Source organism: Phytophthora infestans, genomic scaffold, assembly GCF_000142945.1.
Source record: "Phytophthora infestans T30-4 supercont1.54 genomic scaffold, whole genome shotgun sequence".
NCBI lineage: Eukaryota > Oomycota > Peronosporomycetes > Peronosporales > Peronosporaceae > Phytophthora > Phytophthora infestans.
Genome location: NW_003303705.1, coordinates 313,045 through 336,381, shown reverse-complemented (window position 1 = coordinate 336,381; position 23,337 = coordinate 313,045). Strand labels below are relative to the sequence as shown.

Genomic DNA, 23,337 nt, shown 5'->3' with positions numbered 1-23,337 from the left:
TGCACCTCGGAATATGCTCGAGCACTCTTCAATGTATGTGGATGAGGATGAGCTACGGGAGCTGCGACGACGGCCGCCAGTTGCTTTTGAAGTGCGAAATGCGGCGACGAAGGAGGGAGAACTGCAAGTTGCAGTGGGAACAACAGAGACGACGATATCAAGACCCAAGAGGGGTCAGAGCTGGCACTCACCTGTGCATGTCCCTCTTTTCCACCGTAAACTGGTGCAGCCGCCAGAGATTTTCAGAAAAGACCCACCGTTCCGACCCATTGCGCCTCTGGCACCGAAAAAAAGAAGATGGCGCGATAAAGCGGGTATTCTATCAGGTAGAGCGGCACATAATCTCACAAAGCTGACACCAATGACTATTCCAGCGCCAGAAGCTCGAGACCAGCTCTCCGATCAGTACGTTCTTGGTCAGTTTTAATATTTTGATTGTAAACCTGCTGACTTGTTGCTCGCAGAGCATTTGTTAAGAAACTCCGAGAGAAGAATAAAGAGCTATTAGATCGCTTGGTGCAGAGATTCGCTACGTTGAGACGCGTGAGTGATGAAGGCCAGGAAGGTCACGAGTATACCTTTGGATCTCCAAAATCTCGTACCGACAACAACGCCCCCGCCACGAAGCTCTCAGGCTTTGAAGACGCTATCCTTTTCTTCTTACATGTCAAGCACAAGCACGACGTCCTGTACTTCAAGCGAAAGACTGCGAGAGGAGGAAAAAACGCCGAGCATACGAAACTCTCTCTTGGATTGTCCTCAGCACCTGCAAGTACAGGGAAATATATGCCGTACGACTTGGAACGCATCGATGAGATGCCTAGATCCGGTGCTGGCGACTATTTCATGATGACTTCTTCGTCCCTCGTGCACCATACGAACAACAATGATAACGACGTATCGGGCGAGGTGATCCCGTTGTCGCAATGGATTATGGAGAGTAAGACGTTCTCTCTGCTTCTCGCTGGGATTCCTCTTTTTCAGAAGTTTCTCGTAAGGAAAACCTTTATGGGATGGGTGCGTGCGATTCGCATGACCATCTACCGCGACAACTGCAAGCGTGTCGCTCAATGTCTGCCCTTCGCACGTCACTCTTTCGTTCGATCGATACTGCAGTCCAGTCGCACTCTTCGTGATATCCAGAAGATCCGATCGTTAACCTTACCGACCACTCGACCCGCAGTGGGTCTCGTTACAGTCCAAGAACACCAGAAAGAACACTTAGCAATGGCGGAAATGAGCCTGATCGATGCGAAGGAAAAGCTTCTCAGTCTTATGGAGGAAACGGTGCAAAAAATCTACGACGAGCTGAATCCCCCGACCAATTTGGACAGCGCTGAAGCCGCCGCGTCTGTCCGAAGTAAAAAAACTAACGCCAAGTGGAAATCGGTCCCTATAGCTGCTATGCGTCAGCGTAAAGCCGCCCTCCGACGCCAAAAAGACGCAGCAACGCACGACATTTCGTTGCTGGAGACGTACATTCGCGTGATGGATTATATGTTCACTGAAAGCCTCTACTTGATGCTTATTGGCTGTATTCGGCACTTACGCGACCAACTCTCTGCTGAGGAAAGCTTAGGCACTCTTTGTGCGGCAGTGACGATCGTCGGGGACTCGCTCGACCTAACGCCATCGTTTGAGCAGACTAAACACATTTTCTTGGATGGAATAACGCGACTCACTCGTCTGGTGAGCAACTTCCACTTCACTAAGAACGCTGCGACGTGGAGTAACAACCGAGGCACGGGGTTGTTAGCCGTCGTTGTCGAGTCTTTCGAGTCCAGCGACTTGTTCTCCTCCGAGTTCGACTTGCAATCCGTTGTCAGAAAAGACCCCAAAATTGACAGAGTCACGAAAGAACTCGTCTCAGAGTTGGCGCTCTGGTTTGATCGGGCTGCTCAACAGATGCTCGCATTTGAGTCTTTACGTGTCATTTCTGTCGAGGTCCAATCGGCGCAAATGCAGCGAGGAGATGACCAAACTGCTGGATACGTCCAGCCTTTTCTCACTCGACTGATCGGAGTTTCTGGTGGCGAACTCTCGCGATTCTTAAAGAGTATTTCTCACCGTCTCAATGTTCTCGATCGCTCGCAACATGCCTGTCAGAAAGTGCAATCGAGCTGGAAAGTGGGGTTTCTGGAAATTCAGTGCCGCGATTCCATTGCTAAAATTCTGGAGCTCATTTCTCAGGAACGCAATTCACTGCTTGGAAAGCTTCACGCACTGGCGAGCGAAGGGGTCGCCGAGTGCGTCAGTGCGCTGCAACGAGCCACGGTACTATTGGAGGATCGGCCGCAACTAATTGAGTTTTTCTGCGAGCAAATGAAGCAAGTTCGACTGCTAAAAGAAGGAGAAAAACAGCTGAATCAAAACATTCGCAATGTGGACGAGACTGTTCGAGCCTTAAAGCGCTTTGCACCTTCGCTGGGGTCGGACGTGTCTCCTCAACACAACGTTATGCACCAGTTCGTAAGCAAATACACAGCGCTCACCCAGTCGCACGCCAAGTTTGCAGCTAAAGTTCTGCCCAATATCACATACCAAGTCAACTCTGCGCTGCAGAAATATTCATCACGATGCCAGAACTTACTGAAAATGTACGATGAGTTCTCTACTATGGAAGAGCAGGAAGACATGGAGAAGAATGTGGGGGGTTTCCAGGAGGCTATACGTGAGTTGTCAGGGATCGAGAAAGCCACAAAATTGTATCAGGAATACCAGAAAATGGTCGGACTAAAAGTGGTGGAGATCCCGTCGTTGGCCGAAGCGATGGCCAAGTGGGGCGAGGTACGCGAGCTCGTCAATTTTACGTTACAGTGGCTGGCTGCGATCGACTCAATGGAGAATGGAATTTTCAGTGAGCAAAACTGGGAAAGCCACGCTGACAAAGTTCACAGTTTCTTGCCAATTATTCGAGAACTTCAAAGTCGGGAGCGCGCCGGGTTTGCGACAAAGCTGCTGGTTAATACCCACCAAGCCGTGATCGATTACTTGAGAAAGCTCAGTTTGGTGAAGGAAATGGCGCAGCCCTGGGTGAAAATTCACCATTGGAAGGAGATTTTGAAGCTCATGAACATTCTCAACTACGTGTCGAGTATTGGCGTGTTGCTAACAGATGGGTATACAGCTACGTTAGGGTTTCTTCGGAGTCGAGACTTGTGGAGATATGAACTGCAGATTCGAGAAATCACACAGAAGGCGCAGCACGACGCAGTGACGGAGAAGAAACTCAACGAGATGAAATGTCGACTAGAGGACGCGGTGCTCCCCATAATTCGAGTGCTTGACTCGTATGAACTTGATCTTCCGCGGGCGATTCATCTGCTGGGATCATTTGAGGACGATCTGCTTACCATTCAATCACTCGCGCAAGTCACAGCGTCGAGTTCTCTCCAGCTGCAGCTCGTGCAATGGCGTGACGAAGCTCGTCACTGCGAAGAAGTGCTGGATAGATGGATCGCAATCCAGAGAAGTCGCACTAAACTGAGTCTGCTGTTCTCGCTTCGAGATGTGCAGCAAAGTGTTACAGACGCGTCATTCGAGTTCCAGGCCATCGATCGCAAATGGAGAGGCATGATGCACTCAGCGAAAGGGACGGCGTCGTTGTCTATCTGTCTACGTGAAGTGGTTACGATTGGCTTCCTTGTGGGAGCTCAAGCTTCCCACGCGAAGTTGTGGCTTCAATTGGGAACTTATCTGGACGAGAAGCGAAAGTATTTTCCTCGTTTTAGTTTCCTGTCCGACCACGATTTATTCCAGCTAATTATCTACGCTCGAGATCCGCAGCATCTTGCTCGAATGGTCTCGAAATGCTTTCGAGGAATTGACTCGCTTCGACTGAGAAGGACGACAATAGACCTACCGGTAGTAAACTCTTCCGCATCTCTCGGCAGTGGCAGCAATATCGAGATTAGTGAGGAGAAGACAAAAGACGACGTGCCCGTCTCTAATCTTCAGGCAGGAGTTGACATCGACGCCATTTACGGCACAGCAGTAGGGGAAGAGTTGCCGATCAAGGCCTTGCGCGTCAGTGCGAGCCCCCAATTCTGGCTGAAAGAGCTGGACGAGCGTGTGAGAGTAGCTATGATCGAGGCAGTCCATGGTGCCATGAATGGGAGCATTGTCAGCCTATTTGAAGACAATCTGGAGTCACTGGTCAAGCCTCGTTCAAGCGCGTTGAAAAAGCGACTGGAGCCACGTGCTGACACTGGACGAAGTGGGGATAAACTTTTATATACGACTGAGTCGGACGCACAGATTACTGCAGTGGACGGTCGGGCGTGGCAAGACTATCCCCTTCAAGTCGTGATACTCTGCGTCCACATCCTCGTCACTCACGAACTCACCCCGTTAGTTCGACTCGATCGTTCAGGTGGAGCATGGCAGCGCTTCTGGCAGCAGTTTCAGCAGAAAAAGTCAAATTTGAGTGAGCATATTGCACGTCGAACCTCAAGTCCAAGAGAGCTCTGGGTTGCGAGCTCCATCTTGACTCAACTGCTCAATAAATCACAGGAAATACGAGAATTATACGAGGACCAACCAGTTGCAATCGTCGGCCAGTCGGTCGAAGCTGCTGCTGATCAAACCGAAAGTGACGTCTCTACTCACCATTTCAATTGTGCAACCGGGGATTCTTTTTCGTGGACGAAGCTACCGCGGTATCACTACGATCCGTTCGAGCAGAAGTGTATCATTCATCACTCACAGAAGACATACCAGTACGAGTACTCATTTATTGGTAGCTACACGTGTCCAGTGTTGAGTCCGCTGTGCAATCGAACGGTGTTAGCGATGAGCTCCGCGTTATCCCTTGAGCACGGACTGCTAGTGCATTCTTCAAGCAGCGGTGGAGGTACCAGAAAGCGGACACTTGTGAGGGATCTAGCAGCAATGGCCGGTCGGGAATGTATCGAATTTGACTACTCGAATGGGCTCACTCTCACTCATTTTAAGAGAATTCTGCGAGGTGCTCTTCAAAGCAACTCGATGTGGCTTTTGTTTTCCGGGGTCGAAGTATCCAGCGCGTTGAAGGTCTTCGCACACGAGATGAACCAGATCGTGGACGCGTTACGAGCGCGTCAGAGTTCCCTCGTTCTAGATGGCTCTCCAGTCGACATCACGAATAATGAGCTGGCTGTTGTAGTGACTTGCTCGCTTGACTACCAACTCTCTCACCACCAGCAGGTTCTCGTGCATCTCTCAAGCTGCTTCGCTCCAGTTTCCTGTCCGAGTGTACATTCGGAGTTCATAGTGGAGGCTCTACTGCTGGCGAACGGACTCAAGGACTGGAAGCAGCTCAGTGAAAAGCTAGAGGCGTTGTTTTGCCTCCTCATGGACGACTCTGCACCGTATATTAAGGATTTGTCGCTACACAAGCTCACGTTGGCTTTCGCAATAGTCCGAAACGCTACACTTCGGTTGGACACAAATCCGTGGCAAGCGGCTGAAAAATCCCTCGTAGCTGCGCTCTGGGATGAAATCCACTCTAGAGTTCTCCCAGAGCGACGCCTGGCGTTTCTGAAATGTATTCGTACCGTGTTCCCGCATGCAGTAGATCTGGAGATAAACGCTTTTGGAATGCTGGCTCTACGAACTCCAACTCGAAATTCTGCTACGGTTTCTTCGGACCTTTGGGAGAATTCAGCAGCTGATGAAGATGCCGCACTGCCGTCGAGTGAAAGCGACGAAGAAGATGGAAACCACGAGCTGAAACTTGTGAAACTGAGAATTGAAACGGCGATTTCCTCACGTCGACTGAGTGCGAGCGAGTTCTACGTTCGCAAACTCCTCGAACTGCACCAAATCGTGTCGAAAAAGGTCTTCGTGGTCGTCGTCGGTCGTGGAATATGCGGTAAATCCACTGCTATCAACGTTCTCAGCTCTGTGTTCGCAGGCAAAGTGTCCAGTTCGGAGAGTGCGCTCTTCGGAGATCCAGACAGGAAGCTTCGAACTGTTCGCGTATACACAGAGGCTTTCAACTTGAAAGACGTCTACGGAGAGGCGACGGGGGACTCTACTTGGGAGGATGGCTTCTTCATCCACTTCTTTCGCCAGAATTGCGTCGACGTCTCCATCGACAACGTCGACACTCTCGAGACGGGAGGAGATCCGGCTTTAAGCCCTCGACCCATGCGAAGGAAGTCTCTATTCGTACCTGAAGATACTGCAGCTAAGTGCTCGCTGGCGCCTGCGTCGTGGATTGTTTTCGACGGTGTACGAGACGCACCCACTCTACTGGAGCCTCTCCGCGGCCTGCTGAAGACTTCTCCAAAAGAAACCAAGAAAATGACGTTACCGAATGGAGACCAATTGGAATGTACACATGAAAAGCTGCGTATATTCTGCGAGGTCGAGAGTCTTGAGCACTGGTCGCCAACTTGTCTAAGTCGCTGTGGCTTGGTCTACATGCAGACGGAGCACATGGTGCCTTACACTGTCCTAATAAAGAGCTGGTTACAGCAGCAACAACCCAAACGTAATCGCTCGAGCTTAGCGCATCTGACCAGGTTCCTCGAACCAACTAGTGAGTTTGTGGTCAAGTTGATGAGAACGCACCTGCCTTCGATTTTGGGCGTTTTCAAGCGGTATTTCCCTTCTTTTCTCGAGTGTTCTGTCACTCATGGAGTCGCGAATATGCTGCAAGTTTTGACTCCATTCGTCGCAGAGATCGCTAAAGGGGTAGTGGAGGACGACGCCGAGTGGATGGCCGACGCTGGAGTTGCTGTGGCGTATGCTGCGACGATTTCTCTCGGTGCGATCCTCCCACGTCGTGCCAGGATGGAGTTCCACCTCGCCGCTACCAAAATCGCACCTCACTTGCAAAAAGAGCATCCGATCTTCACTTTTGACTGCTCTGCTACACTTTTTGACGTTGGATTGCGCTTCCAAGACCATCGAGCTGTCTTGTTCTTGTGGAGAACGTCGCTACTGGAGAGCGGGAAACCCACAACTCGTCGGAGCAGCTTCGCGTATCAATCAGAGTTCCCTCGTCGAACCAGCGCAGTACTGAAAGCGCGAGGACGAATTGTAACCAGTCAGGACACGGAAGACTCTGACGGTGATGATGAAATAGTGGGAGACACGTCCGCAATCACCAGTCCTCTCTCGGTAATTTACGTGCCCACGGCTGCTACCGTTAGCTGCAGTGCGTGGCTCAAAATGATAGGACTAGCCAAAGCTAATGCGTTTGTCGTTGGTGAGTCTGGGGTCGGCAAGACGCTCGTGATGGAGAATTGCTTACGACAACTCGGTCAAAAAGAGCGAGTGAGTGCCACTGCTGTGCAAGTTAATTATACTACAACTGGCTTTGATATCCAGAGAGCGATTGAGAGTGGGATGACCGGCAAACTGAAAGGCGCTCACTGTCCTGGAGTCGGTAAGCGATCGTTGGTGCTTCTACTGGAGAATGTTAATCTCGACACCCAGGTGTGATACTGCACAGAATAACTGGTTTGACAAACTATTTTTTTACTTACCAAGTATTAAACTGGTTCATTTGGTTGCTAGGGCTCGTCGATGCAAGTGAATGGGCCGTGTTCTGCAATGATTCGACAGGTTCTCGATGGGAAGGGAAGTTTCATCAAGTCGACGAAAGAATATGTGGAATTCCGAGATCTGGCAGTTTGGTGTTCGTTTTCACTATCGAAACTCGGATATCCTGGCGTCCCTACTCGATTATTGCGGCACTTTCACTTGGTACGTTGCTGATGCTTATGAGCAACAACCCAGCGCCATGTTTTCACCCCCTTTTTGCTCTCTTAGATGTGGCTTCCAGACCAGACGGACCACATTTTCGCTCAAGTCGCCCCAATGTTCACGAGCTACTTCAGAAGACGCTACGAAAGTTCATTCGGAGAACTGACCAGCGTCGTTTATCGTCTGCAACAGTTCCCCATTCAAATGTTCAAGCGAGGAAGAAAACTGTGGAAACCATCAGCTGTCACGCCTCACCTGCTCTTCAGTGTTGGCAGCGTCCTCTCGGTCTTCCTCAGTATCATGAATGCTTCATTATCACGCGTCCCTGCAGATCCAGCAACTGAATTCGAGCTTCTAACCTTGTATTTGACCTTACAGCTCCATCGAAATCGATTTCTCGAGCAGGAGAACCGAAATGAACTCCAAGCTGCAGCGTTCCGAATCGCCAAGAAGCTCGGATTTAGCTCCCAGAGCTTGGCATTTCTACGATCGCCTGAAGAATTTTTCTTTGCTGATTGCGGAGACACGGACGGGATCACGAGGATAAACGCGAAGACTCTCGCGGCCTTTTTCGTTGCAGGGGAGGAGCGATTTCACTGGAATAGAAAAACCTCGTTGAAAGCCGAGTGTTGTGCTTCTGGACCAGAATCTGGCGACCTCAGTCCTCGCAAGTCTCGAAGTAAAGGTATACGACCTGACAATCATTTCCCGACCCCAGGAATCGTCCCCAAGTCGCCGAATATCGTCAACGACAAAGCGGTCGTGCGGCGATCCTCGTTAACAAATTTAGCGTTGAAAAGTGGTCTCCCAGGCGAGAAAGTGGCCACTTGTTTGTCGTTTTATCAGTTGCAGAATACTCTGGACGTCTACAGTTTCTTGCAAAGTGGGGCTCGACACTTACTGCTCAGTGGCTCAGATACTGCTGATCGACGCAGCACAACAATGGTGGCATGCGGGACTCTGTCCTTCCGGCTCCGTGAAATTAGCGCTGAATTGCAAATATCCGTTTTTATCGAGCACGTTAAGAGTATTGTACTCGATGCAGGCCTCAAGGCGACGCAGACAGTCTTGTACGTTGAGTACGAGGACCTGGACGCGGAAGAAGTGGCACTTTTAGTGTATTTAATTCGTCAAGACGATCTCCCCTCGCACGTTTATTCCTCGGCTGACAAAGTGAAGCTTCACGCTCTTGGTCACCAACCGAAGGGGCGACCAACTTGTCCGCCAGCCAACCGAGCTTCCTTCTTACGAGGAGTGACGTCTGAAAAGGAAAAATTAAACGTTGGATCAAAGAAATCCGCGCAGTCGCCAGCGCATTTACAGACAATTTTTCGAGAAAACGTGAGGAGAAGTCTCTACGTCGTTTTATCCGTCGGGTGCAAGCGTAAATTACTCGAATTCATGACGCAGCAGCCGTGTGTTTACTACCGATTTGTGTCCAAGACTTTCCCACCGTGGCAGGATGCTTCGGCTAAAGAGATCTGCAACAATGCACTACAAGAATGGGAGCAGCTGCGTGAAGAATCCGAGATCTCCATCTCCAACCTACGAGATATGGTACTAACTATCCATCAAACAGCTGAAAACTTTAAAGACGATGGATTTGATCAGCGGTTGCCATCTATGGCCTCGCGCGCAAGAAGATTCGGTGCTGTAGCCACGCGACTGGATGAAATGCTACGAGTTTTTAAAATTCTGTTCGCATTTCACTACAAGAAACTGGACAAACAACGTCAAGATTTGAGAAAAGTACTAAGTTTTCTGACCAAGCGGTTGACGCAGACAAATGTGCGCGTTGCGAAGGAGGAAACGAGCGAAATTGCTCAAAGCGACGCCAGCCAAGCTGTCGTGGACTTCGCAGCACAGCTCTCAGCTCAAGAATCCGTCGAGAAAGAGGCGAGGCGGCTGTTTCTACTTGATGAAGAGCGTTGTGCTAAAATCCAAGGTGAGATCGAGATGAAACGCGCCAGTATCCAACGCGAATTATCCAAGACATTGCCCGACGTACAAGAAGCTACCGAGGCGCTGTCCCAGATCAACAAATACCACATCGTCGAGATGAAATCCTTCACGAATCCACCGCAGCTCGTACGTTTAGCCATGCAAGCGGTTTGTGTCCTGCTGGATGTTCCACCGACTTGGAGTGAAGCGCTACGGATTCTCGCAGATATTCGCTTTCTGGATCGTCTCCGGAACTTCGACAAGGATCGGATTGATCCGTCGCTCATGGACCGAGTCAGGTTTTACGTGAATCATCCGGATTTTTCAATGGAGAACATGAGACGCGCTTCTCTGGCGTCAACTACACTCTGCAAGTGGGTTTTAGCTTTGGTCAGATACTTTGAAGCGATGAAACGCGTGGCTCCGACGCAGCAATTGCTCGAGGAAATCGAGCAGAGTTACCATGTTGTCGTGCAGAGAGCTGAAGCCGAGAAGAGAAAACTCGTGGATATCGAGATCCATTTATCGGAACTTCGCGTCCTTCACGCCGTGAAAACCCAGCGAGAAGCGGAACTCCAACGAACACAAGAAACGAGGCAGCGCTTCAAGTCGTCGGTCACGTCGTTCGGTCAAGTGATAAAGCGATGGCACGATGTCACAAAAGAACGACTGGAATCTGTTGAAAAGCGGCGAGAAAATCTGCTATTGGATTGCGTGTTTGTAGCCACTCTGATCACTTTTGGAGCTGAAAAAAGTCATGGAAATCGAGACAAGCTCGTTTCTCAGTGTCAAGAAGCAATTCGAGCCAACTTATCTTCGTATGCAATGGCTGTCGGTATACCGACGATGATACTAGAGCTGAGTGGAGAAGGATTGGCTTCACCCTTGCAGAAGAGTCTAGGCGACATGATGGGAGAAGAAGAAGAAGACGAGGCGTTTGCTACGAGTCTTTTCCTCATGGATCAGATCCAGCAAGTGTGTTTCAAGATTCCGTTCCTCGTAGATCCTCTAGACCGCGGGGCGTCATGGATTAAACAGGCTTACAGCAACTCAACGCCATCCAAAGGATCATCATCGTTCGCTGGGTACATCGTGGTGGACGCTAGTGATCCTCTTTTCCTTCGTGCCATTAAGACCTGTGTAGCTCAAGGTCCGCCATCGATGGTACCTCTATTCAGTACTACTTACAGTGGGGGAGGTGATAACACAGTTTATTGATTCTAACGTGTCCCCGTTGTTGATGGAGGTTCTGGTAAAAAATGCATCTGAAGGTGACGAGGCTATCGTTGAAGCAGCATTGGAACTGATCGTGTTACTCAAGAAGAAAGGCACTTGTGCGGTGTATTTTGCAGCTAAATCTCTCGATAAAGCGGCCACTTGGTTACCTAAGGTGCGCTAGATATCGATGTGGTTATCTCTTAGAAATGTATATACACTTATCTGTGGCTCTTTTCTGCAGACTTGGAGCCATTTCGCTGTGGTCGACTTCACCCAAGACCCCGATAACTCCAGCGAATCAGTTCACAATGAGATTGAATCTCTCAAGTCCAAACTGAGCATCGAGAAGGCAAAAGAAGAAATTCTCTTCACGAGCTTCCTGACAAATATCTGCGCAGCAAGTGACGAGGCTGCACAAGCTTCGACTGCAGGTCTCAACTCGACTTCAATATCGATATTATCGGCTTGGATTTCGTCCGGATCTGGTCACCATGGATTCTACAATGAAGACTCGATAGAGCGGATTTCGGCGCAACTTGACGATTATATGGCAGTTCGACATGCTCGCATGCAACTGCAGCAAGATCTCAAAAGCGCACGGGCACTTCAAGTGTAGGCCGCCACGAAGTATTTTTTTTTTATTCAACAAATATGAAATGTGTATGAAAAATTAAACGGTTTATTTTACCCGAAAAAAGTGATCTGAAACGAAAATTTCTTTTTTTAAAGAAAATCATTTTTAGAGCTGTTTCAGATTGGTTTAAAAATTTCCTGAATATTTTGAGTCAACCGGCAGAAATTGAAATTATTAAATCGGTTAGTACAATTCGTAAAAAAAAACACGAGTTTTGACATTCCATGAAGCCGCTGTCAACTGCTGGGCCGTCGGACGACGACAAGCGCCTTAATGATGAGCTTCTGCAGACGCTGCGGTGCGTATTGCATCCTGGTTTCCTCTTGAACTCGCTCTGGAGCTCTAAGAAATGCGTCTTTGAACCAGGTCCTGCGGACTGTACGAGAGCGAGGAGCAGCTAGCACGACGCGAGAGTGTCCTGCAAAGACTGCATGATATATTGCAAGAGTACGCGCTGCACGAGGGCTTGGCGCTGTTCAGCGAAAAGGAGGCGGCCACGAAGCTCTTACAGCCTCGCACCTTCGGCTCATGCCGCCTCGGCGTGCAGAGCTGCGAGGCTGACATCGATACGTACGTAACTTTGTGTGTTCATTGGAAAAGTATCGCTATACGATCCAGCATTGTGTTCGTTACAGATTATGTGTAGCTCCAAGACATTGCACGCGTGCAAGCTTCTTCGAGAAGGCTCCGATCCTGCTGGAGGCGGCGTCCAGCGTCACGGGACTGCGTGTCATCAGTGACGCTTTTGTGCCAGTGATCAAGATGCAAATGGACGGGATTCCAGTGGATCTGCTGTTCGTGTCGCTGGATATGGACTCAGTTCCAGAAGATCTCAACATGCTGGACGATCAGGTCTTGAGAGGAATGGACGAGGCCTCAGTGCGGAGCTGCAATGGCGTCCGCGTGACGGAGCGAATCCTGCAGCTCGTGCCCAATCAGGAGCGATTCAGGACGACGCTGATCGCTGTCAAGCATTGGGCTCGGGTATGTTATACCTGCAGATTGGTTGCTACGATACATCGTGCCTCACTCTTTTGCTTGTGTAGATTCGAGGCATCTACTCGAACGTATTGGGCTTCCTCGGTGGCGTCAACTGGGCCATCTTAGTGGCGCGTATCTGCCAGTTCTATCCAAATTCGCTACCAGCGTCGCTACTCTCGCGTTTCTTCAGGATATACCAGATGTGGACGTGGCCGAATCCAATCATGCTCGACCGAGTGGACAACCCGCTCAATCTGGGCTTCTCGGTGATGCAAAAACTTTCGCTCATATCGCCTTCTGTGTCCGCAGTACGATGTGTGTGGTCTCCTCTTCAGAACTGACGTGGCTATGCGCTGGTCTCGACAGGGATGGAACCCCAAGATCAACGTCCGCGACCGATCGCACTTGATGCCCATCATCACACCGGCATATCCAGCGTTGAACTCGTCGTACAATGTGATGGCTTCAACTCTTTGCGTTCTCAAGACTGAGTTTGACAGGGGGCTCGACCGAACTTTGGAGATTGAGACCAAGGTAAAATGAACTAAGCGTGGCATTCTGAATTCTGACTAATGATATCGATAATTGTGTGCAGAAATTTTCATGGGCGAAGCTGTTCGTGGCTCCAGCGTTCTTCCAAAGGTTTCGTCATCCCACGGGAACTGTGCCGGTGTCCCTAGGCCTGTAATCTTCTCTTTTGTGACTTTGGTGTTTTGATTTGTATCGCTTAGGTCAAAACACTTTCTTCGTGTCGAGATAACAGCGAGAAGTGCTCAAGATTTCGACGGATGGTTCGGCTGGGTCGAGTCCAGACTGCGCCATTTATTCCTTCGGTACGTGGCAGTTGATCTTCTTCTTTATGGGTTAAACCACTGCATCGAACTGTTGATTCCTGGCAGCGCATCGTGACTCGGATCCTGTGAACGCTCGCTATCTCTATAGCGGCCTGATCTCTGTTTTTCTCTTCTGACTTTGCTGCTGCAATTATCAGACTGGAAGCGCTCTCGGACATCCGCATCCACCCGTTCGCTCGCTTCTTTGACTTCATTGACACCAAAGACACAAGGCCAGAGAGCTCGTCCAAGTGCGAGGTTCATACCTCGTGGCTGTTCATCGGACTGAAGTTCCCTGCCCCCAAAGCAGCTCCAGTCACAGGCGCCACTCATAGTGTGGACCTTACGAGCGTGATCCGAGACTTTGCCACCTACACGGACCAGTGGGAAGGTCGTCACGGAGGGATGGACATGCAGATTGATCATGTTACCCGCTCGCAGATCCCCGAGTGGGTACTGGAGTCTGTGGCCAGTGGAGCAGACGATAGCAAACACGTGAGGAAGCAGTCACCAACCGAGAAGCCAACCAAGAAGAAGAAACGCGACGATGAAGACAGCAACGACTGCAATGGCGTGGAGAAGAGTGTCTACACAAAATTCGATAAAGAAGAGCAAAGGTACGTCACGCTGACAAAAGCTGTAGCAACTCCTGCGAGTAGGAAAAATGGCCGTGTGAACGAACTTCAGGTGTCTGGAGTTCCCGTAGCGCCTGGCAGACAGCAAAGTTCATTTTTTCATTTCCAAATTGTCAAGTTCTCGCCTTCATTAAAATCCGATAATTGCCTCGAATTAAAAGGGCGGAGGTCACTTCCACACGCTACAGTACAGTACTTACTCGTCCTTAAACTCAGCCTTACGCTTCCCCACAAAGGCGGCCATGCCTTCCTTCTGGTCCTTGGTGGCGAAGGAGCTCCAGAAGAGGCGGCTCTCAAATTTGATTCCCTCCTGCAGCGTCTGCTCGTAGGACGCATTGACGGCCTCCTTGGCCATCTTGACCACAGGCTGCGAGAACGATGCGATCTTGTTGGCCGTCTTGAGAGCCTCGTCCAGCAGCTGGTCAGCCGGCACAACACGAGCCACAAGTCCGTCCCTCTCGGCCTGCTGAGCGTCGATCATGTTGCCTGTCAGGATCATCTCCATGGCCTTGGACTTGCCCACAGCTCGGATGAGACGCTGAGTGCCGCCACAGCCAGGGATGGTGCCGAGCGTGATCTCTGGCTGGCCGAACTTAGCCGAGTCGCCGGCGATGATGAGGTCGCAGAGCATGGCCAACTCACAGCCGCCGCCCAGAGCGTAGCCGTTCACAGCAGCGATCACAGGCTTGGAGACTTTGGTGATGTCCCCCCAGTTGGCGAACATGTTGCTCTTATAAGCGTCCACGAAGCTCTTGGTGGCCATCTCCTTGATGTCCGCGCCGGCCGCGAACGCCTTGTCGCTGCCTGTGATGACGATGGCGCCGATGTTCTTGTCGGCGTCGAAGGCGTGGGCCGCTCCGTTCAGCTCCTCGATCAGCGGACTGCATAGTGCGTTCAGAGCCTTGGGGCGGTTCAGAGTGATGATCGCCACTTTGCCTCGCACTTCGGTCAGGATGTTCTCGTACTCGGCTGTGGCCATTTGTAAAGGGAGTTAGCAGCTTGCAGACTGATGATTTGTATGTGGTGGACTGATGTACCTTTGGACGCGAAGCTGCGAGCGAGAGGGCGGCGCGCGGCCGAAGAGGTCTGACGAAGAGCAAACATGCTTCTTGAAGGGAAATCTGGTTCTGACGTGGGGAGGATACAGCGATACATGTACTTTCTTTGACTGAAAAGCTAAATTGAAGTTTGTAGCGAATTAGACAGGGGGATCGGCGCTACGGGGACTGTAATTGGACGACGATAACTGCATCCAATCCGCCGACGGTGAAGCATAGTTGAAGTTTCCAACGAGCCTCGTTACGACTCATTTATACGAACTCGAGCTCGTGTACCACACGGTCCCAATCTTTCCAAATTGGTGTTGGAGTCCAATGGATGTTTGTCAAAGACGCCCAAGGAACGTAACGTAACTCGTACAGTGACCAAGCGTCGCCAGCTGTGCCTATACTCGTAGTGACCAAGCGCTCAGCAGCGCTGCGCTGAGGTCGTCGCCAGGGAGCATTCTGGTTTCTTCGAGCTTGATTCCGAGTACATGTAGGACACCATAAGCTATGCAGGTGTTGAACCTACTGATTGTGACTCACAATTTGTGAGACAAATACTGCCGATATTTAGTTCGATGCTACAGCTACAGGGAACACATAGCTTACAGTCACGACCTGGAGGGGTAAGTGCTGTCTCTTGGGCTTCTCTTTCAGGCCTCTTTCCTTGGAGGCTTTCATGCAAGTTGAAGTTTCCTTACAAAAATCAAATCACCTTTTTAGGTGAGGTTCGCATGTGGTCCACACGCCCCATTTCCAATCATGAGCGTCAATGGCTCCAACGTGCACGAAGCCTTCGCGCTCATGGCGACGCTGCTGGCGCCGCGCGTGCCTATACAATTTCTGGAGTTGAGTGGAAAGATTCTACAGCGGCGCCAGATGGAGGAAGTTTTCGAGGAACGTGCTGCTGCCAAGCGCTGCGCCTTCCCAGCCTGCGAGAACCCACTACCAAAGTCCGTAATTGCATTCTTCTCCTTTTTTCAACCAATCTGACGGCCTTATACATAAAACGGAGCAGGTCTTTGGGCAAATTCCGAGTCTCCTTGGCTCGTAAAGAGATCTACGACGCTCAATATGAGCGGCAGTTCTGCTCCGAGCTCTGTCTTAAGGTCTCACCACTGCAATTTAGAATCGTCAACACTTTGCTTGAGTGGAGCTTCGTATTAACAGCATTGCATGTATTGCCCTGCAGAAAGCTCGAGTTCTGCTCTCCAGACTGGCTCACAAGCCTCCACAGCTCGTCCCTTCTCTAGTGGAAGTTTTCGGTACAGAGAAGCCGAATCCTTTGGACTACGCAGACGAAATGACGCCAGTGAAGCAGGTTGAGAACCCCACAGTACTTAAACCCGCGTCGCTACCGAAAGCCAAGACAGTGTGGGCCAAGACACAGGACCTAGGGGTTGTAGAGAGGAAGCACTCAGCGTCTGTGGGTGTCCCACCAGCACTGGAAGCTTCGATCTCCAAAGTGAAGGAGAATGCGTCCCCTGCAGCCCCAAATAGGAGTTTTCCGACAGCTGAACATGCCAGTCTTATCGAGGGCTACGTGTTCCCAGCACACAAGCAGAAATTGGCAAAGAAAGTGGAAGAAATGGTCAAGAAAAGCCAAGAAGAAGAAGAAGAAGAAGAGAATGATGAAGACATTGTAGTGAGCGACAGTGACGAGAGCGACGCAGCTGCCAGTGACGTGTCGTCTGCAGGCAGCTTCGAGATTTCGGATTTTGACGACGAAGAAGTGGTGACGCTGAATGATCTGCCACTGTTTAGCCACCTCTGGGGTCTGTTCTCCAACTGGATTACTCACGACACGACTCTGATGGTGGCTGGATGCCCCATACCTGTGAAAGCGGAGAAGAAGGATGACTCAGACCCTTTAATCGGAGGACCAGAGAAGGCTGAGGCAGATGCTGCTCGACGTCGTGCGCGTCAGATCCGAACTGAGCGATGGAATTCTCTCTCACTCATGCTACGCCGCCCGTTGCCACAAGTTGCACTCAAGTTGAAACTCGCTTGCGATCGCTTCGCAAACCACCGCATCGATACGATCACAGAAACTTTCGCGCTACGTGACGCCATCGACACGCGCAACGCGCACCAGGTACGAGCGAAACCAGCAGAGCACAATGAATTTGTTCGAGAGACTAACTGCGGCTGTGTGACAGTGGACATGCGTGGCGACGATTTTGCTGCTCGTAGCTTACGATATCAAGCCGAATGATCTGCTAGAAGGCGAACGCAGGTACGTACACTACTGTAAAATTGTAAGCATGTATTCGGAGGGGACTGAAAGCGCTGTGCTTTGTTCCGTAGCGACCAAGCTAAAGCGTTGACTAAGCTGGACACGTTGGAGCTCCAGCAATTGCTCCAGTTATTCTACGAGGTGCGCAAGGACAGCGATGTTGCTGTCGACACGGATGTCGCTCCGATACCTGAGACCGAGTCGACTGTCAAGGACGCATCGAAAGAAGAAACACCCGACGACAAGCTGACGTTTTGTCGTAAATGCCGCCGTGCTAAGACCAAGTGCGTTTGCAAGACGCGTGCCAAGGCTTCAAAGGAGAACGAAATGTCGCCTACCCAGTTGGAAGAAATGCTACAGGAGGCGCTTGTTCTGCGCGAAGAGTACGACGAGTTGCTGCAGCCGGACGATTAAATGGGATCCTGTTGCAGGGTTTATAGAGCTCAACCCAAAGTTTTGGCTCATGGCATTTCGCTCCGAGTTTCAAGTTCTGCTATGAGAATTCAGAGCTTGCGTGCATCTACAGGGTGCATCTTTGCAGGGAGAATGGATCAAATCGCGCTTACTAACGCTTTGGGAATATTTTGTTTACCAGTTAGTTGCTTTTTATCTTCTACAGCGTGAACTGTCGTCGTCGCAGAGACCGAAGTGCGCCTCGAAGACCGTGTCAGTGCGTGACGGCAGTTCAAACATGTGGGAGTAATGACTGCAAGACGCGTCCAGGCTCTCGGTGGCCGACGTCATGTTGTTGGGAGTAGAACAGCGAGCACCTGTGACGAAACCTGTGCTGCCGTCTGCAGACACAGCGCTGGACCAACCCGTCTCGGTGATGGCGAATTTGTCTGTCAGACGAAGCGCGACCGGTGTCGCTGTTTCGCAGCTGCACATCCACTGGTTGGATGTGCCACGAGAGTGACGGCGTCGGTTGCAGCAGTGCCGACTGTGAAGATAGACGGGATGTTGACACCCACGACGTCGCAGGCTGTGAAGAGATCGGCTACGCCCGAGATGGAGTTGAGACGAGATGAGTCGACAGCTCCGATGGGCACATTGGGTAGAGTCTCCTGTAGTTAGGTGATATAGGTGAGCATCCTGCATCGACGGAAACCAAGTTGTTGTTGCCGACGAAGATCTGGATGACGCAGGCTGATCCGTTGGCGGCTGAGATGGCGGCTGTGACGTAGTCGGTGGTGGCATTGGGGCTGTCGTTGTTGAAAGGTACAGCGAGTGACACGTTGAGACCCTGTTGAAGTTTTTTTCATTGAAAAGTCTGGAAGTCTGGAAGTCGGTGGAGATGGTGGCTGCAGTGACGGATTTGACGTGCTCGGGGTCGTAGCAGACGCCTGAGCAGCAGCAACGTGGCTAGCTGTGGAGATGATTGCGAGAGTGGAGGCAGCGACGAATGAAAAATATTAATGGTTGACGGGCGATAGTGTGGCGAGTGTTGAAGTGAAAAGTGCGACGGCGTCTGCTTTTATACATGTACACTTGAGGAAACAAGTTTTGGGATTATCAATGCACATACCGGTACGTACAAATGGTCTGGTGTGGTATCGATCTGTTCGTCCAAAATGAGATGTACCGTATATCCCTCAAAGATTGGCTTGAGGGCTTCACCATCGCCGACTGGCAAGTGTAATGTGGCTGACGGTTGTCAACTCCGTGACCGACGTGGCACTCCGGAATTCGGAATGCTATCTTGATTTTTCGAATACAAAAGTAAAGTCTGATGTGAAATAGGCTTCAAGAGTTAATAAGTACATGTATCGGTCTAGGTCGAACACGCTGAAGAGCAGCGCGCTGCATCGACTCTACTAACTGTCGATGTTGCATCTGGTAATCCCCAAAGCGGCTACGTTTATTCCTCGTCGTCACTCGTCTCTTCCTCCTCCTCGTCCATGTTTGCATCTCCATCCTCGTCTTCATCCGATGTAAGACCATCATTCTCCGGCAATTGGCCCATAACGAGGTCGTATTCAGTCGTCTCGCCAGCAGCATGGGACACAGGAGCCGCCTTAAACGTAAGCACGCGCTTGTGGCCCGTCGGGTTCGAACTGAACAACAGCGTCTCGGCGTCAGCCAGCTGATAAAAGCAACAACAAAAGAAACGTTAGTTTAAAGACATCCAACGATAAATAGCCATCCAACGCACCTTCGACAGCTCCAGCTTCTTGTACCAAGCGGGCAGCTCAAATCTGGACTTGGACTTGGCAGGCGGCAGACACGACGGACTGTACACGCCCTTGCCTAGGTTCTGCAGAAACGTCCGAGCCACCATGAGGACGTCCGGGTCGCCACCTTTACGGAGCATGTTACGCTTGATCGCCAGCTTGGCCAGGAACTCTTCGTGATTCCGGAACACCGGGATCTGCAACGTCTGCATGAGGTTCATGGCGTCTCCACGTTCAATTACACTCTTTACGACAGGGACAGGGTCTTCCACGAAGACTCCGGCGATACCGTGACGCATAATGGCCGACGATTCGTCACTGTAGTCCGGGTCCAGAGCAGGACAGTCCACGAGCAAAATCTTCTCTCCGTAGTGCACTTCTTGTGCTGTCTTGGTGGACTGCGGGATGCTGGACACGTTGACCATTTGACGGCGCTTAATCGAATTAATGAGCGTACTCTTGCCCACATTGGGGTATCCGACGACAGCGACGCTAATGGGTTCGTCTGTCTTGTCGGCCAGGCCATCCAGGAACACACGAAGTGGCTGCACTTCGCCGTTGTCGCGCATCCCGCTGATCTCCTGCTGACGGTCGTACAAAGCCTTGTGGCCCTTCTCCTGCCTGGTCTTCTTGGAGCTTTCCGAGATCTTGGCGTTCAGCGCACGCACGGGGATCGTCGGGTGGAAGCGACGCAGATACGTGACCCACTTCTGGGCCGTCTCGGCCGACACCAGGTCGATTTTGTTAAGAACAAGCACGATTTTCTTCTGGCCCTTGGCCACGAGACCGTCCTCGAGAGACAGCGAGCGAGAACCTTGAGGGTCACGTGCGTCCAGCACTACAAGCACCACATCGGCCGCCTGCACAGCGTGTTTAAGATCCTTCTTGGCCTGCATTTCGACACTTAGAGGAGTCACGTGGGCCACGTCATTGGCCAAATTTCGCTGAAGCTTGGCCAACTGTTTGGCCTTCTTCTTGTCCTCTTTGCGCTGCTGTTGGGCCTGACGCTGGGCGTCAATTTCGGCCAGACGTGCCTGCTCCACCTGCAGTAGCAGCTCCTCTTTGAACGGCCAGTTGTTGGGGATACCGGGGTCTTTCTTCTTCTTGTGCTGGTTCAGCTTCTCGGTCTTTCGCTCTTGCCGCTTGTGCTCACGCACCTTACGGGCGATCTTGTACTTCTTGTGCAGCGATAAACGCTTCGACTTCCCTTTCTTCTTGACCATGGTCGCTCGACTTTGACTACTGTCGCTTTGAGCTTTGACACCCGTTGGCGTCGGCTCCAATCGTTTGATTATCAGATTGTGATTGGTAGAAAAAGAGACAATGATGTCCACTTACATACACCAAGGTAACGTCCGCCATAGTGACGCTAGGGTGGGTGGTCATAAGTGCAGACTTTTACTTGACCGCCGAATATGCGGCTCCTTACGCACAACATGCTCGTATGCCACGTCAAGGTGCGCGGCCAGAGGCGACTATGAGTGTGAACAGCCCAATTTATTGCAAAGTTTCTAACTAAGGTGCTTTTTTTTCAGGCGTGTGCCGACACGGCCGGACGCGAAGCGGGTGCCCGTCCGCTCAACTTCCCGCTGCGGGTACGGCACGATGGCGTTTGCAGGGCTATTGAGCCAGGCTGACATTGAGCTTTTATTACTGCTGCTGTTGCTGTAGATCGCACCGGAGATGGACGGTGTGGTGGTGCTTGAGACGCAGTACAGCAAGAGCTTCATGCTGCACATCATGAAGTCCATCGACTACCCGGCGCTGTGCCACACGACCAAGGAGGTACATGCCAATAGCATTGTTGCAGATATGACGGCGTATTCTAGCATCTAACTGTTTTTATCCATAACTATAGCTGAATCACCCTGAGGTTCCGATCCTGCCTGAGCAGATCCCCACTGACTTGGCGGAGCAGGACGAGCTGCTGAAGCTAATCCACCGCGTGATTTTCGACGTACGTATCGGCGCGTGGGGCTGCGTTGCGAGGTTGGAAAGTTGTTTGTCTGACAAGTGCCGTCTTCGAAATTGTGTTTTGCAGACGAACATCGTGGAGGGAGAGCTGATTTGCAATAACTGCGGACGTAGCTACGCAATCACCAACGCCGTGCCTAACATGCTGCTGGAAGAGGACGAACTTTAACTTCTCAAACGACATTGTATGGTTTAATGTATTTGATGAACCCCACGGTCAATTTGGTGAGTTTTGCCACATCTCAGTGTGTACATATGTGAACCTTGCTTGAGGGCCATGTCGATCGATCGATCGCATATCAAACCCGGTGGCTTATACTTCGAAGACGTCGCGGATTCCGCGATAGCCCAAAGGCGCGCCATTTGGCGACATTTTACGCCTGAGTTTACCGGTCAGCTGTCTTTCGAGACCTTCGCAAATTGCATCATGACCTGACCCGCTGGGACGATTCGATCGACAACGCACGTGGCATCCTGGGCTTATATTCTCTCTGCGATGGTCACCGAGTAGACAACCATCTTCCACATAATTGCCAGCCCAGCCGGCGACGGTGTTCTTCAGGAGACTCCACAACGTGCATCCTCATTGAAAAGACCTCAAGCCCGTCAACTACAATTGTCGCTGTCTCCACTCGCAATCATCTCCACAGCTATTAGCCGCGTTGTCACTACGGCAACCGGAGGCGTCTGCTACGATCCCGAGCACGTCGAGTCCGTCACTATAGCCATCCATCTCCACCGACTTCCAGACTTTCAACGAAAACGGCTTCGACCTCGTCCATCACCACGTACGACTCTGCGTCTTCACAGCCGGCACTGCTACAACCGACGCCATCACACTCGTGTCCATCCAGTTGACTTGACAAACGCCTGATAGATACTCTAAAGCGCTTTCATGAATTCTCGAATGTACTGTACTACTTACTGGTAGTAAGTTACTGTACATGTAGCCCTGCATAACAGCGACACCGGTCGTGCTCCCCTGGTCTGACCGACAAACTGGCCATCTACCGAGACGGGCAGACGCGCAACACAGGCTTCGTCATAGGTGCTCAGCAGATCTACTCTGTTAAAACGCGCAGTCATCCACATGTTCGACCTGTCGTCACGCACCGACACGGTCTTCGAGGCGCATTTCGGTCCCAGGGCACCGAGAAGTTCACGCTGTTGAAGATGATAGAGCTACGTCTTCCTAAATTGCCAGAGGTGTCATTAAATGATCCTTGCCAGGGAAGCTGCATCCTTAGTGTTGTTGTTCCTCTCGCTGCTTCTGCTGCTCTTCGTTATGAGAGGCCAGCGTGTCGAGCTGTTTACGATAGAAGGCCTTGAGTTCACTGACCTCAGCCTGTAGCTCTTCCACTTGCTCTTCCTTTTCGCCAAACAGCTCAAGTAGCACCACTTGGTGTTTCTGCAATTTCGCCAGCTCTAACTGCGTCTGCTCTCTCTGTGCCTCGCCACTCTCCAGTAACGCGTTACGCGTACTCAATCGAACGATCTCGTCTGTCGTTTGTTTCTGTCGAGCCTCCAACGCTTCCAATTGCTGCTTCAGCATCCGGTTCTCGCCTTCACGTAGGCGTAATCGCTGCTGCAGTTGACTCAGTCCCAAGACCGACGTGTTGCCATTTGAACTGAGCGGGTCATCCATTGTCGTCTCCAACGTCGTCTTGAGGATCGACGCCTCGGAAGATAATGCTCCTTCAGCTCCATTATACTGTTCACCATCCACACTTGGTCGAACGTAATGCTGCGAGGACGTGGAGCCCGTTGACAACGGCGCTGGGGCCGGTAGAGACGTTGAGCTCTTTAGTCGCTGTACTTCTTGTTGATGCCATTCCAAGTCTTGTCGTAGCTGAGCTTCACGCTCACGAGCCTGTTTCAGTTCAACTGTTGCTGTAGCCGAAGCCTCCTGCTGCTTGGACGACCTCTCGGCGTTATCCAGTCGAGTCTGGAGTTGTTGTTTGGCTTCTGTCTCTGCG

General features: G+C 51.1%; 7 protein-coding genes across 7 annotated transcripts; 4 read left to right on the top strand and 3 right to left on the bottom strand.

Annotated features, from left to right (window-relative positions):
* Positions 1-31: 31 nt before the first annotated feature.
* On the top strand, positions 32-10,670 carry PITG_17408 (dynein heavy chain; the record flags this gene model as incomplete). The annotated part of the gene is made up of 9 exons (XM_002896681.1): positions 32-127; positions 179-409; positions 628-6,081; positions 6,142-6,870; positions 6,934-7,425; positions 7,507-7,695; positions 7,762-9,211; positions 9,290-10,498; positions 10,570-10,670. 9 exons carry the CDS (start codon positions 32-34, stop codon positions 10,668-10,670), a joined length of 9,951 nt encoding a protein of 3,316 aa, XP_002896727.1.
* Positions 10,671-11,723: 1,053 nt separating this feature from the next.
* On the top strand, positions 11,724-13,933 carry PITG_17407 (Poly(A) polymerase beta; the record flags this gene model as incomplete). The annotated part of the gene is made up of 9 exons (XM_002896680.1): positions 11,724-11,786; positions 11,855-12,058; positions 12,124-12,472; positions 12,535-12,735; positions 12,836-13,003; positions 13,065-13,111; positions 13,201-13,302; positions 13,461-13,808; positions 13,915-13,933. 7 exons carry the CDS (start codon positions 12,326-12,328, stop codon positions 13,931-13,933), a joined length of 1,032 nt encoding a protein of 343 aa, XP_002896726.1.
* A 98-nt stretch (positions 13,934-14,031) lies between these two features.
* Positions 14,032-14,944, bottom strand: PITG_17406 (enoyl-CoA hydratase, mitochondrial precursor; the record flags this gene model as incomplete). Its single annotated transcript, XM_002896679.1, has 1 exon — positions 14,032-14,944. One exon carries the CDS (start codon positions 14,914-14,916, stop codon positions 14,134-14,136), a length of 783 nt encoding a protein of 260 aa, XP_002896725.1.
* A 798-nt stretch (positions 14,945-15,742) lies between these two features.
* Positions 15,743-17,750, top strand: PITG_17405 (uncharacterized protein; the record flags this gene model as incomplete). The annotated part of the gene is made up of 5 exons (XM_002896678.1): positions 15,743-15,933; positions 15,999-16,089; positions 16,173-17,075; positions 17,140-17,216; positions 17,288-17,750. 5 exons carry the CDS (start codon positions 15,743-15,745, stop codon positions 17,628-17,630), a joined length of 1,605 nt encoding a protein of 534 aa, XP_002896724.1.
* Positions 17,751-18,061: 311 nt separating this feature from the next.
* Positions 18,062-20,610, bottom strand: PITG_17404 (guanine nucleotide-binding protein; the record flags this gene model as incomplete). Its single annotated transcript, XM_002896677.1, has 4 exons — positions 18,062-18,280; positions 18,742-18,842; positions 19,092-19,299; positions 19,369-20,610. 4 exons carry the CDS (start codon positions 20,608-20,610, stop codon positions 18,062-18,064), a joined length of 1,770 nt encoding a protein of 589 aa, XP_002896723.1.
* Positions 20,611-20,802: 192 nt separating this feature from the next.
* Positions 20,803-21,530, top strand: PITG_17403 (uncharacterized protein; the record flags this gene model as incomplete). Its single annotated transcript, XM_002896676.1, has 5 exons — positions 20,803-20,844; positions 20,923-20,982; positions 21,071-21,172; positions 21,246-21,344; positions 21,429-21,530. The coding sequence occupies 5 exons, from the start codon at positions 20,803-20,805 to the stop codon at positions 21,528-21,530; spliced, it is 405 nt and encodes a 134-aa protein (XP_002896722.1).
* Positions 21,531-22,604: 1,074 nt separating this feature from the next.
* Positions 22,605-23,006, bottom strand: PITG_17402 (uncharacterized protein; the record flags this gene model as incomplete). The annotated part of the gene is made up of 1 exon (XM_002896675.1): positions 22,605-23,006. The coding sequence occupies one exon, from the start codon at positions 23,004-23,006 to the stop codon at positions 22,605-22,607; it is 402 nt and encodes a 133-aa protein (XP_002896721.1).
* Positions 23,007-23,337: the final 331 nt, after the last annotated feature.